At 38.6% G+C, this 13,193-nt stretch overlaps 1 protein-coding gene across 1 annotated transcript in view; it reads left to right on the forward strand.

Moving 5' to 3' along the window:
- MAST4 (microtubule associated serine/threonine kinase family member 4) overlaps positions 1–13,193 on the forward strand; it is a 296,129-nt gene that overhangs the window by 109,074 nt on the left and 173,862 nt on the right. Inside the window, exon 4 of the mRNA XM_017808069.1 lies at positions 10,170–10,244. Coding sequence (XP_017663558.1) covers positions 10,170–10,244 — 75 coding nt within the window. The remainder of the gene's footprint in view (positions 1–10,169; positions 10,245–13,193) is intronic.

The following is a 13,193-nucleotide window of genomic DNA, read 5'->3' on the forward strand; positions in this document are numbered from 1 at the left end:
GTAGGTGCTGTAAAAGAGAAAATTTCAAGTGATCAAATTTCAGGAAGATGTTTGAGTAATCAAACTTACAGTCTAATCAAACTAATAGATGGCGCTTAGTTAAAAGATGGGGCTTGTGGCACTGCCAGTTCCTCTTACCAAACAATGTATATTTTCTGAATGGCACTTTTAGCTGTCTGGAATCTGGTAGTTGTTTAGACTGTCTGCCTTGTACAATGGACTGAAGTGCACAGATATGTTTTGTGGAGATAAATGTCACATTATAATTCTTCTGATATTATTTTAGCCCTAGAAAGCTAGAAATTGAAGTGTGCGTATTTTTTGCATGTGTTTTGTATATTTGAATATTCCAGGTGTTCTTTACAGATAAATGATGCTGTATCAAATAGAGAAAGATAGCTGAAGATGTTTTTCGACTAATACATATTCTTCTTTGGTCCCACAATGTAACTGTCTCTTTCTATGTGAAAAGCAAGGGAGACGTGCTAGAAAGTGTATAAAGTCTGTGCTTGCATTAACTTCTGTGTGGAGTTCTTTGATGTGAAAAGTTTTTTCAATGTATTTTACCCCTTTGCTTTAAATTATGCCACTAGAAGGATGCCATTTCAGTTGCTCTAAAAAAGTCTAGGTGTACACAAGTTCTGCAGATACATTAGGGAATTTAGCATTCAGAATTTGTGTGCGGAAGAACCTGAAAATATTCCCTTAACTCTTATGTTTTCTGAATGCAACACTCATGAGCACAGCTGGAAAATTCAGGTTATGAGTGGAGAATTGATTTTAAGACTCCAGTACCCCTTGTGAACACAGCTTTCTATTTTTCAATTGCTTCAATTTTTTTGAGATTTTAGTAAAGGTAGAGAATTGCAAGGAGTAATATAAATGAAAAATTAAGAGCAAATGTTTATGACCAGGATTAGAGCTATATTTCATGTTACTCTGATTCCTTATTAGTTATGTGCTGTTTTCTCTTTCAGTTCTTCAAGACACAGCAGTGTGTTTGTCTTTTAATGTAAAAGATTATCATAGTTTTTATTTGGTGTGAGCAAAGTAGTGATGAAGTATGTTGTATTATTAGGCTGTTTCTGTGCTTGTCTGCCAGTGATAAATAGGAGATTCATTCAGGCATGAAGCTGAATAGTGTTTTCATGTGTTCTCACTTTTGCCATGAATATTTGCTCTTGTCTGGAAGCAACAGTTCAAAATTGTTCTTAGGATGAGGTGGCCAAAATCTGTGATTTTCTTGTGTTGGTTGGAAACTGAGAAGATCTAATGCAAAGCATATCATGTTTATCGCTGCATTTACATGCTTTGCTTTGCACTTGTGATAAGAGATTTAACTCTTAACAAATTTATTTGTATGAGGTGGCTGCAAAGACCTTGTTGTATTTCTCCCTGATCTTTTGAAGAGACCAGTGCCTGCTAAATTGGTCCAGCATCTTGATTGACTGTTAAGTTGGTTCAGTTTCATTTTTCAAATAATACTTGTCTTACTTGTCTGTGCTCCTGGGACTCTGCATAGATCCTCATATTTCAGCATAGATTTTTTTCACGAGTCTTTGGAATTTGGTTTAAGTTGCATGCAGTTTGTCCTACCAGTAATGCCAACTTTGTTTTTCTCCTGTTTGTCTTTTGGTTTTCTTACTTTCTTCTTAGGATCGCAGCAAAATGTGATCTGATTTTCTGATTGAGATTGCAGGTGAGAGCTTGCGTATTTTTAAGCATCTGTGACAAGACTGTGGAAGAACAGATTTGAATAATGACAGAACAACCACCTTTTTTGTGCATCCATTTGATTTTCTCCAGTTCCTATGTATTTATTTGTATGTGTTTAGGGCTGATGTCGTTTAATGGTTTCTGTAGCATTTTATGCTGCTTCCTTTGTTTTAACACTAAGAATGGAACATTCCAGTTAGTTTTTTGGCACCTCTGCAAAACATAGTAGTTCGTACTTTTTGATTGCCTTTTTCACCCTAAAGACACCGTCAATTATTTTAGTATAATTTCTTTCTGATGTGGAGTCTATCTGACAAATCAATAGTACTAAGCTTCTCTGATGCTGAATCCAAAATGGTGATCAGGCTTATAGGTATGTAAAGTATGTTCTCCTGTCTTCAGGCTCTGAGATGCAGGGAGAAGATTCAGTTACTTTTAAATGGATGAGTTTCTGCAAAGGAGCTACTCTAGAAAAAAGTTCATATTTAAAGCACCTATTTTTTATGTGTCTTCTCTCTAACACCACTGAGGAAATGCAGTAATCCATGATAATCCTGTCAGATATTAATTCTTGCCCTTTTCTCTTTCAGAATGGCCCAGTATTCTTTGTTCAAATGCTGTATGATTGTCTGTGTACAACGGGATGTGGTTAGGGAGAAGGGGATAGTGCTATAACTAGCAGTGCTAATGGGAGAGTATCTGGCACACTGATGTGTTAGACTGCCAAGTGATTTGAGGAAACCTGTTAATTACACGTTTTTCTTACACAAAATTTAACATCTATGGCTATGATACAAGAATGGGATACAGGAAATTACTTTAGATTAATTTTTCCTTTGCCAGTACTTTCTATTTCTGAATAGCTTAATTAGTGCAAGATGCAGTCCTGACCTTTGATTTGTGGTCTCTTTGAGAGATAGCTTTCAGTTTGAGTTTGTCTGAGGTAATTTGTTTTCTTACTCTTTGAAATTGAAGCTACACATGCACATCGTTTTTATTGACTTGGTTTCTTACCCTAACTGTAAGGATTGTCAGATATATGCGGAGAAGAGGCAGTCTAGGAGATTCCCAGAGTGTATGGAGGATAATTTCCTGCTCCAGCTGGTAAATGAGCCTACCAGGAATGGGGCCCCACTAGACCTTCTGTTCACAAACAGAGAGGGGCTGGTGGGAGATGTGGTGGTCGGAGGCCGTCTGGGGCACAGTGACCATGAAATAATAGAGTTTTCAATACTCAGGGATGCCAGGAGGGCCATCAATAAAACCTCTACGCTGGACTTCCGCAGGGCAGATTTTGGCCTACTCAGAAGGCTGGTTCAGAGGGTACCTGGGGAAACAACCCTTGAAAACAAAGGGGTCCAGGAGGGATGGACATGCTTCAAGAAACAAGGCTTGAAGGCACAGGAGCAGGCTGTCCCAGTCTGCCGAAAGGCAAGCTGCCGGGGAAGATGACCGGTCTGGCTGAACAGGGAGATTTTGAAGGAAATTAGGGTAAAGAAGAGAGCCTACCGATTATGGAAAAAATGGCTGGCTACTCAGGAAGAGTTTAGGACTGTAGTTAGGTCATGTAGAAAGAAAATTAGAGAGACAAAGGCACAGTCTGAACTTAATCTAGCCACTTCTGTCAGGGATAACAAGAAGTGCTTCTATAAATGCATCAGTAGCAAAAGGAGGGGCAAGGAAAACCTCCATTCTTTATTGGACGTGGGGAGGAACATAGTCACCAAAGATCACGAAAAGGCTGAGGTATTTAACACCTTCTTTGCCTCAGTTTTCAACAGTAAGACAGGTTGTCTTCAGGACAACTGGCCTCTGGAGGTGGAAGACAGAAACAAGAAGCTGAACAGCCCCCCTGTAACGCAGGAGGAAACAGGTAGCGACCTGCTGAGCCACTTGGACCCCCACAAGTCTGTGGGACCAGATGGGATCCACCCAAGGGTGATGAGGGAGCTGGCGGAAGAGCTCACCAAGCCGCTCTCCATCATCTACCAACAGTCCTGGCTCACTGGGGAGGTCCCAGATGATTGGAAGTTGGCGAATGTCTGTGAGTTTTTGTGGGGATAGAATATGTGAAATCTCCATCCCTCTCTGCACATCCCAGCTACCCCTTCCTGCTTATGAAGTATCAAATTCTTTTAATGAGTTAAATTAAGCTTTATGAGAAGAAGGCTCGCAGTGCCTATGAAGACAATAGTCTTCTTCACTTTTTCTTAATAATTAAAAGCTGATTAACCAATCTGCAGCTGGAACACTGAAAATTTGAAACTAATTTACGTTTTTTTTCTCCCTAGATCTTTCTTTTTTCCTCATTCAAAGTGTCATATTATTGTTGAAACAGGAATAGCATTTCATTATCTCTTTGGTAAGTTGAGACACAGAGAAATTTATTTCTTTGAGACTGCAGGGCTGGTGATCTAGAATTTACTGATTGTGTCTTTTTACCATGAACTCATAACCTCAGAACAGACAGAACATTATAGAATAAAAGAGAGATGTCAAAGTTTTATCTTCTAATACAGTTCAAGAACTAAGTATGCTAAGTATGAAATGACTGTAATACCTGGACAGACCCTAATCACCAGTAGTTTTTACCAAACAAGAATCTGATCGAGGTGGTCTTGGTAACTTTCACAGATCTGTTCAACGGGTAACCAATGCCAGGAGGCTGTGCATATGAAGAAATGCTAATGCTGATGTAGTATGTTGACTTTCTGAATGGTGCCATATAATTAATAAAATCATAACTGGATAATGTGGTGAATTAGTGTTACAATTGAAAAGTTTTTTGTAATGTGAAATGACTTGGTTTTTTATCTATTCCACAATATTTACTGCTTCCTTTACTACATCCTAAAACTACTGAGCTATCAGAAGTTGAATGGTGTTCTTTGATTGTCATGTCTTGACCCCCTGTGACGCATTAGAGAGAAAAATCAGACCAAACACATCACATTCTAAACCAAGATTTTTGTTTCTGATTTTCTTACTTTTTTTGTCCTTTTTATTGTATTTTCGCTGTACTCTCACAGCTGTATTTACGTAGCTCTCCTAAGTAGATAAATGATAACAAAGTGGAAAATGTAATGTTGTGAAGGACTTTTAACTTTCTATTACATTAAAATGAAAAGAAAAAAACAGTCTTTGGAGCATTTAAAAGTATGCAGTGTAGTGGTTTGGTAACTGAATAGAACAGCTGCATCTAGAATGAGACTGTAGAACAGGAGGTAAGTCACCATGTGCAAAGAAAAAAAACAAACTTCAGATGTAATCTTAGCCATGACAGCAGGCCTTGGCTGTAAGTTTTGCTGCAGCTTTTGCTTCACTCAAATGCCAAGATGCTCAGGCTGGAGTGTAGGTCACTGCAGGAAATGGCAGAGACTTAAGTCTTGCGTGCAGATATATCGTGAGGAAGTAGCCCAGGGCTAGTCTTGGAGGAGGAAACATGCTTCAAGATCATGATTCAAGGGTATGTGAGCAGCTGTTTTTCAGTATAGACTTGTTGGCATTAGGATTTGTCCAACTTGATGTGGAGAGAGTTGTTGCTGTGAATTTATTTTTCTTCAGTACTAAATACTTGCAAAACTGTTGGATCAGCTGTTGTGTTTGTTGATGAATTCAGCTCCTCTGTATGGAATTACTGCCACTTGTTTCTGATCCTGGTCTGGCAGCTAATAAAAAGAGAGAGAAAAAACCCAAGAGGTCTGTGACCACTTCAGTCTCGAAGTAGAAATCTCTTTAGATAAGACCACATGCTTGTGTCACTTGCTATTTTCAGTTGCTTGTCTCTGGATGCTGCCATTTTCACAAGAATAGCGATGCAGTTAATGGTAGCTGCTCTTTATGGAAACTGCTTTTAGTATCAGTATTAAAGCCTGCATGTTGTTGAACCAGCTACCAACCGCTGCAGCCAAAACTGTGTTTTCTCCTCACAACTGCTTTCAGGCTTCTGTGTCTTCAGAAATAAACTATGTAATATGTGCAATACTTGTTGCCCCTATCCGTTTGTGGTTTTGTTTGTTTGTTTGTTTGTTTTTGTTTGGTTTTTGTTGTGTGCGTGGGTTTGTTGGCTGTGTTTTGTTTTTTTTTCCTTTTTTTTTTTGATGGTGTGTGTGTTTGGTTTTGTGTGGGTTTTTTTTCCCTTTCCTTTTAAGATGTCTGTTTTCCACAAGGTTGTTTCTTGGAGTACTCACCTGTTAAATGAAATAAGTCTCTGACTTGTTCTGCTCCCTTGCCAATTTTCTGTATGCCATCTAGCTTAAAATATCTTACCATAAATGAGAATTATTAAGGATCATTCTGGTTTTCCTTCAGCTGTCCTTGTTGATGTAGTTTTATTATGTCAACTTATAATTGCAACTGACCTGTTCCTCTGTAAAGGATATTCACCCTTCGATGGTATCTTGGATCCCACTGCGTGTGCTTTGCTGGTAATAACTGCAGTTACTCTGAATGCATAGTCTTTTCAGTGTGTAGATTCTTTTGAATTTTATTTTATTTTTTTGCTTTTCAACTGAAAGATTGCTGTGTCTATGTGACACTGACCCTGATCTGCCTTTTCTTTTTCTGTGGTTTGTCTGCCCTTTTTAGACAGTCCTGTATGGAGCAGTATGTCAGCTGACATTGGCAAAAGGTTTCTGTTTTTATCAGCTGAAATGCAATACTAGGAGGCAGGATGTTATGATGTAATGAAAAATCTCTATGCATACAGTGTAATGTCTCTGCCTGCTTCAGATGCTCTATATCGAACTTTTCCATAGTGAAAGACCTTTACTCATGTTTATTCTATTCTCTAAATTCAGTTTTGGGTTTTTTTTTTCATGCACTGTGCCAACAGCTTTTTTAAATCCCTTGATCAGTTGAACCTTCAAGGTAGCTCTCTTCACATGTGCTAATGGTAAACTTTCATCCCTACTTGGGACAGTATTGCATCAAGTCTACCCATCTGACTATTTTGTGCTAATAAAATGAACTGTTGATATACTCTGATTTGGAATGTTGTTCTGATGTATCAGCATGGCTGGTGTTACTGAACGCACAGCCCACATAAACACCTAATAGTCTAAAGACTTTCCTTGTCATAGGAATAATCACATTTATAAAAACATTTACGCTTCTGAAACGGTATCTGTGCTGTGCTGGCGTTTTTCCACATGTAAACGCTGTTTGTTCCGGCTCTCAGCTTCTCCTGAAGTGCACTCTGAAGGGAAGACAGGAAAGGAAGAAAAATACCAATAAGACAAAAATTCCAAGTTCTCAGTTTGGTAAAGGATCCCATGTTAGGTGGGTTAATAACCTTAATACAAGACAAGGTAGGGCCTGTGAAGATTAGCACTGTTGCTAGCTAATGTCAAGATTAAGATGACCCTACCATTGTTTCCAAGCTGTGATAGAAAGGAGACCCTTTTCACCTATCCATTTTTTACTATATTAAAGTTTATGTTAGATTATAATGGGAAGGCATTGAGAGGTTTGAGAAGAAATTATCAAAGGTTTCAAGAGTATCTCCCAAAAGGAGCAGTGATAAAATCACCTAGCCCTAGTGCTTACTGCTAATTTTAGTCAATTACATCAGTAATTTAATGGAGTATAATCTAAAGACATAACCATCAGCAGAAAAGTCTTCTGCAATTGTAACCAAGTGTTTATGGAAGTGTTGATAACTAATTTTTCTGTAATGCTGGTTCTAATAACTAGGATTAGTTTGCTCTACTCCTACTATATTGGATTTGGTAAATTATGATATAGTCTTCCTGAGGTGTCTATAGTCTTTGATTATTTCCATCAGATCTTTTTGGGTTACAGAGCTAACTCTGTCTGCGTTGTGTCATGCTGAGAGTGGAAACCTTTTTGTTAAGGAGGTTAAAACCTACTTCTGTGAAAACTAGTTTTTGAAAAACAGTCTTGATATCTTGAGAAATACTTACCAAGTTGAGTAGAATTTTATTTTCATTTAAAGAATCCTGTGGATATCTTTGCAGAATTAGGAGCAAGTCTGTCTTACATTTGTAAAATATTGTGACTTATTTTTCAGAGAAGACTCCTAGAAGAATAGTGTATTGGTTTTGAAAATGATAGAGAGTCTCATGAATTTTCATCCTCTGCCTTCTGTGATTTGGAGCAGGCTCTTTACCCATATCTTCTCCCCTTCAGACACATACCTGAAATAGCAGACTGTAGAGCTCATACTTGCTACAGTGATGAGGGACTGTCCAAATTGGAAAGTTTGTGGAGAGATTGAGTATTTAAAGTACCTTGGGGAAGAAACTAGAATTAGGTCTTCTATCTCCTGATATTCAGCAGGGAGAGGATTTTGAACCAGTATCTTGTATCCTGGAAAAATCTTCTGTTGTGTTGTATGGGATATGGACAGCATTATGCAAATACCTTTTTTTTCCTGAGTTCAATAACAGTATTCATGTTCCATATTAATTAAATTTTGCTTTTCTCTCTACATCTTTAAAAAGTGATGAAGAGAGCACAAAGCCAAGAAGGGAAACTATTCAGGTTAATTCAAGTTCTTTTACCAAAAACAGCATTGTATTTTAAAACTAGCTAAAACAAACAAAGAAAGAAACAAACAAAAAACCCAACAACCAAAAAGGTAGTTAGAAACAAACCCAAAATTTACTGTAGTTTTACTTGGTTGGCAAAATTACGCAACTTTGTGTTTTAAAATTGCTTCCTGCACTACTTTGATTTTTGGGTGTCTGCTAGTGGAAAATGCTGTCATTAAATTCTAGCAGCAGGCAGTGTTGTATAAAAGTATTCCTGTTTATTGTTAAAGTATAAGTACTTAGATTTTATGGCACTAATGGAACAATTTTTGAGGTTTATTTCCTGGTGTGTTTTGTTCTTTGCTCTGACATATTTTTAATATTAGTTATTATGTGTGTTCTCTCTTCCTCCCAAGACTTTTTATGATCTGCCTAAACCATCCTTCTTTCTTGTCTTCTAGTACTTCTGTTATGTTTGTGAAGTTAACGGGCATGCTAATTCTTGTGGTTGCCCTAGAGTGTCTAGAAGTGACAGAATGATTGCTTGATCTTCAGCCCTCTTTGTGGCAATTTAAATTATCTCCTGAAAATTCAGGTGCCATATTTGATAGAATTTGTTATGAAAAATAACTTTGAAATTTCCTTAATCTTTGAAAACAAACAGAGGAAGTGCTGTTGTTTTAGGTGATTAAAGCATTGCAAGGCTGTTTAATTGAAAGTATTTATGTAGGCTGTCAAGAAGTAAGGAATAAATTGAATTGCTTTCCCGAAAAGCTGTTTGTCCTAATACCTTAATTCATAATATTTCCTAGATGTGTTAGAGTAGCACCTCTTCAGTATGGCTTTATGATATCTGAAGAATATCAGGAAGATTTTGGTAGAGGGGAAAATGAATATGAAAGAAAAACAAAACTTCTGCAATAATCTGGTCTACTGAAGCCTGAGGGGCAGAAAAACCAATGAAAGAAATAGATATATATAATATTATTTCATTATAGGAAAAGGAGTTAAATATACTAAGTTTTTAGTTTGTAAGTTTTCAGATTATACGGTACAGTTATTCAAAATATCTGTTTTTGTTGAAACTTTATATTTGTTTATAGTTTCAAGTATTTTTGGTACTTAAGCAGTTTGAATATGCGTACATAATTTATTTTAATCATTTAGAGGGAACCACAGGAAAGAGCAAGAGACAATCAAGTACTGCATTGTTCAAAACCTAGGAGGCTGTCCTCCCTTTGCATCTCCAGCAAATCCAGGTAGTTTTAAGATTGACTGCAGTAGGGTGTTATCCTAAATAGTTTTTCACATGTAATGAAGAGTATCATATTTCAATTTTTTTCAGTTGAATGCCCTTTCAGATTTTGCTTTTTAGGAGAAAATGCTTATCTTTTATCCATGCGAACCTGCTATTCCTCAGGTTTTCTTGGGCAAGGGCTTTAATCTCTAGGTAAAAGACTCTAAGCCATAAGGTGGTTGATAACCTGTTGAAGGTCTGGGTGAAGAATGTGCATCTAAAAAGTCATATTTTGTTAGAGGAAATTCTGGTGTTTGTGTTAGGGTGTGAATCTGGCTGGATAGCTTGGCTACTGGGTTGGGTCTTCTTGTGTGTAACTTCTTAAGTTGATACAGAAAATGTTTATACTTGGGAAGACTGAAATTAATGTTTAACTTTATCTAGAAGTGAAGCAGGCATTTGTACATGTGTGAATTTGTAGAAGACAGTGTCATAAAATGCATATGAGGCTGCTTCTTGCAAAAGCTTCATTTTCTTTCTAGTATTTGTACAGTAGTATTACTGAAATTGATTTAATAAAGCTTTTTCAAAGTTAGTGAAAGTACAGTTCAGTTAAATACTCTCCCTCTCCCTTCTCCAACATCCTCCATTCCATCCCCTCCATGATCCATTTCCCCCCTTTTTTCTGTTCTTCTTTCTCTTCTTTCTCCATTCACTGTCAGGAAGGGATGCCTCAGAAGAGTCATTTCAACTCAGCACGCCACCGTCAGAGACTAGTGGAACCATCAGCTACAAAAGTGAGTGCCTTTATTGAGGGACCATTTCTAAAACGGGATGTTGTGTCAGCAGAGGATTTGTTGCTAAAGAGAAGCTCTTCGATGTGCTGTATCACTCTGCAAGTGATACAATCAATGTCTCTAAGGCTGAACTTCAGCACTAAATTAATTCATACTCAAGTGTAGCTGTTGTTTTTTAACTTTAAAAAGTTGGGATGAAATTTCTTTTGTGTCTGCAAAGTGAAACAGAAACTGTATGAAATGTTCCACTTTGATTTTATTACTTTGTGTGATGTCTTTTCCTAAATACATGTGGAATTCATTTGTCTCATTCTTAAACAAAAAGCTGTCATTGAATAAAAAAATTGGCAAGGATATGGAAAATAACCAAACACTTATTATCAAGCATTACAAAGCAATACAAAGATGATATTAGCAGATAAAACAGTATTTGTTAGTTCATAAAGCTGTTCAGCCTTTCTAGAGATGTACTCAGAAAGCTTGATAGGTTCAGTGAAAGTGATGTTATTATGGAACTTTTAAAATGTCCTATAATGTGTATTTTAGAGGTCAGCGTTGAACTGTATTTATTTTTTGCTACTTTTTGTGAGAGTCCAGCAAGAATAAAACTCTGTATCCATTGCTACTACCTTCCAGAAATCCCATTCTTCACTTTCTTTGAGATACTTGCAGAATTGATTGCAGTATTTACATGTAACTTTCGATGCAGGATGAAGTAGATCAATAGTAGTAGTTGGTCTTGAAAGAAAAGCCCTCATTTTATGTTGTGTCTTGCATTCTAAATTAGGACTCCAGACACTTCTTAGACTGATTCTTTCTGTTGCTAAATGTGTTGACTCATTAGGTATTAATTATATTGACTTTTACTGTTCGTTTCAACATGTCAATACTAAAATATCCTTTTGAGGATTTAGGGAAGGGCATTTTGGGGACTGCAGAAGCAAATGTAAGTCAAATATCTGTCTGTCTGTCTGTCTATCTATCTGCCCATTCTCTTGATAAGCCGCTTTCTCTGTGCATTAATGCACATTGGAATCACTCCAAGTAGTTCTCTCAATGTGTAGAGCCAAATGAAAAATGCATACTGAAGTGTAGTTCTATCAACATAACTGCGCTAGCTTTTGCTCCCTCCTCTTACCTAGTTTTCCTGAAGTTTTTCACCATGCCCCGGTGTCCTACTGTGCCTCTGGGTGCACCTTGTCAAAGGTAGGTGTGCTGTCAAAATCTCAATCTACAGCTTGAGATCTGTAGAATCTCAGTTTCCATAACCTCCATAATCTCAATCTCGTAGCTACAGACCAGCCTATTCAGTTATTTGCACTTCTGTTTTGTTTGGGACAGAAGGATCAGAAGTGGTCTTGGTTGGTGTTTCCAGGATGCTTTAGTCAGTGTCTTTGCTACTTGGGGGGACATCCTGATGCAGTGGGAGCAAGTCAGTTAGCAGCTCAGCACTGCTGGATACCAGCCCAGCATCCAGAGGCGGGCTGTTACGACTGACCACATCATACTCCACCTCTCCCCCTACAATAATTGGCAGCAGTTTCAGAATGACCATCTGCTTAGGAAAGACTCCTGAGCATGTCATAGGCACATAGATGTGGTTGAGTGTTTTGTTGTGATTAAAATGTGTCTGAAGAGAGAAGGGAAGGGAAGAGAAAGAAGGCAAACAAGCAGCACTGCTTCAGTGCCAGTAGTGTGGGATAGAAAAAAAGTGTAAGTTCAGTGGTCTTCAGGTTACACACATAATCTCTTCCATCACTGTATAGGCAAGAGAGTGGTTAAAACCCCAGACCGTAGTCTTCTAAGTCCTCTTCTTGGATGGCATTTCACTGAATGGGCGGTACTTCAACATGGCAAGCCTATAAAACTAACAGGCACCTTTACCCGTCTCTGCTGACAGCCATCCCTTCCCTCTTGTCCGGTACACATTTATTAGTGAACAATAGGTGCCATACTTTGTGTCGTAGATACACACGCCTTTTTTTCTCACCCACCACCCTTGCTATGTTCCTGGAAGCAACTACTACAGCTGAAAGGATTGTGTGTGCCTGGTCTGATTGAGGTAACTTGAGGTATTAATTTCTGCATGTTTCCTGCTCCTTCCTGCGTGCCTTTCATAGAATCATAGAATCAGTCGGGTTGGAAAAGACCTCAGAGATCATCAAGTCCAACCCTTGATCCAACACTGCCGTGGTTACTAGACCATGGCACTAACTGCCCCATTCAGTTTCATCTTAAAAACCTCCAGGGACAGAGCATCCACAACTTCCTAGGCAGCCTATTCCAATGCCTGATTACCCTTTCTGAAAAGACTTTCTTCCTAATATCTAACCTAAACCTCCCCTGGGACAGCTTAAGACCGTGCCTTCTTGCCTTGCTGATAACTGCCTGGGAGAAGCGACCAACCCCCACTGGGCTACAACCTCCTTTCAAGTGATTGTAGAGAGTGATGAGGTCTCCCCTGAGCCTCCTCTTCTCCAGGCTAAACAATCCCAGCTCCCTCAGCCTCTCCTCAGAGGACTTGTGTTTGAGTCCCTTCACCAGCTTTGTTGCTCTTCTCTGGACCTGCTCCAGCACCTCAATATCCTTCCTGAACTGAGGGACCCAGAGTACTCCAGGTGTGGCCTCACTAGTGCTGAGTACAGGGGAAGAATCAACTTCCCTGGTCCTGCTGGCCACACTGTTCCTGACATAGGCCAGGATCCATTGGCCTTCTTGGCCACCTGGGCACACTACTGGCTTGTGGTGGTTTGGACCTTGGTTTTTCCCCCAGAGGCTGAAAAAGTGGTAGACCTCAAGGGGTGGAAACCCCTGGAAGTTTTGAAGTTTTGCCCAATGGGCGCTCCTGCAAAAATGTAAACATATCACAAGCTCACCGGAAGAGATGAGTTGTAGTTTGGGTTGTTGTTGGAGAGGTGACCATGTTGTAGAGCCACGAGGAAGGGGCTT

The sequence above is a fragment of the Lepidothrix coronata genome, unplaced genomic scaffold (genome assembly GCF_001604755.1).
Source record: "Lepidothrix coronata isolate B3197 unplaced genomic scaffold, Lepidothrix_coronata-1.0 Scaffold22, whole genome shotgun sequence".
NCBI lineage: Eukaryota > Metazoa > Chordata > Aves > Passeriformes > Pipridae > Lepidothrix > Lepidothrix coronata.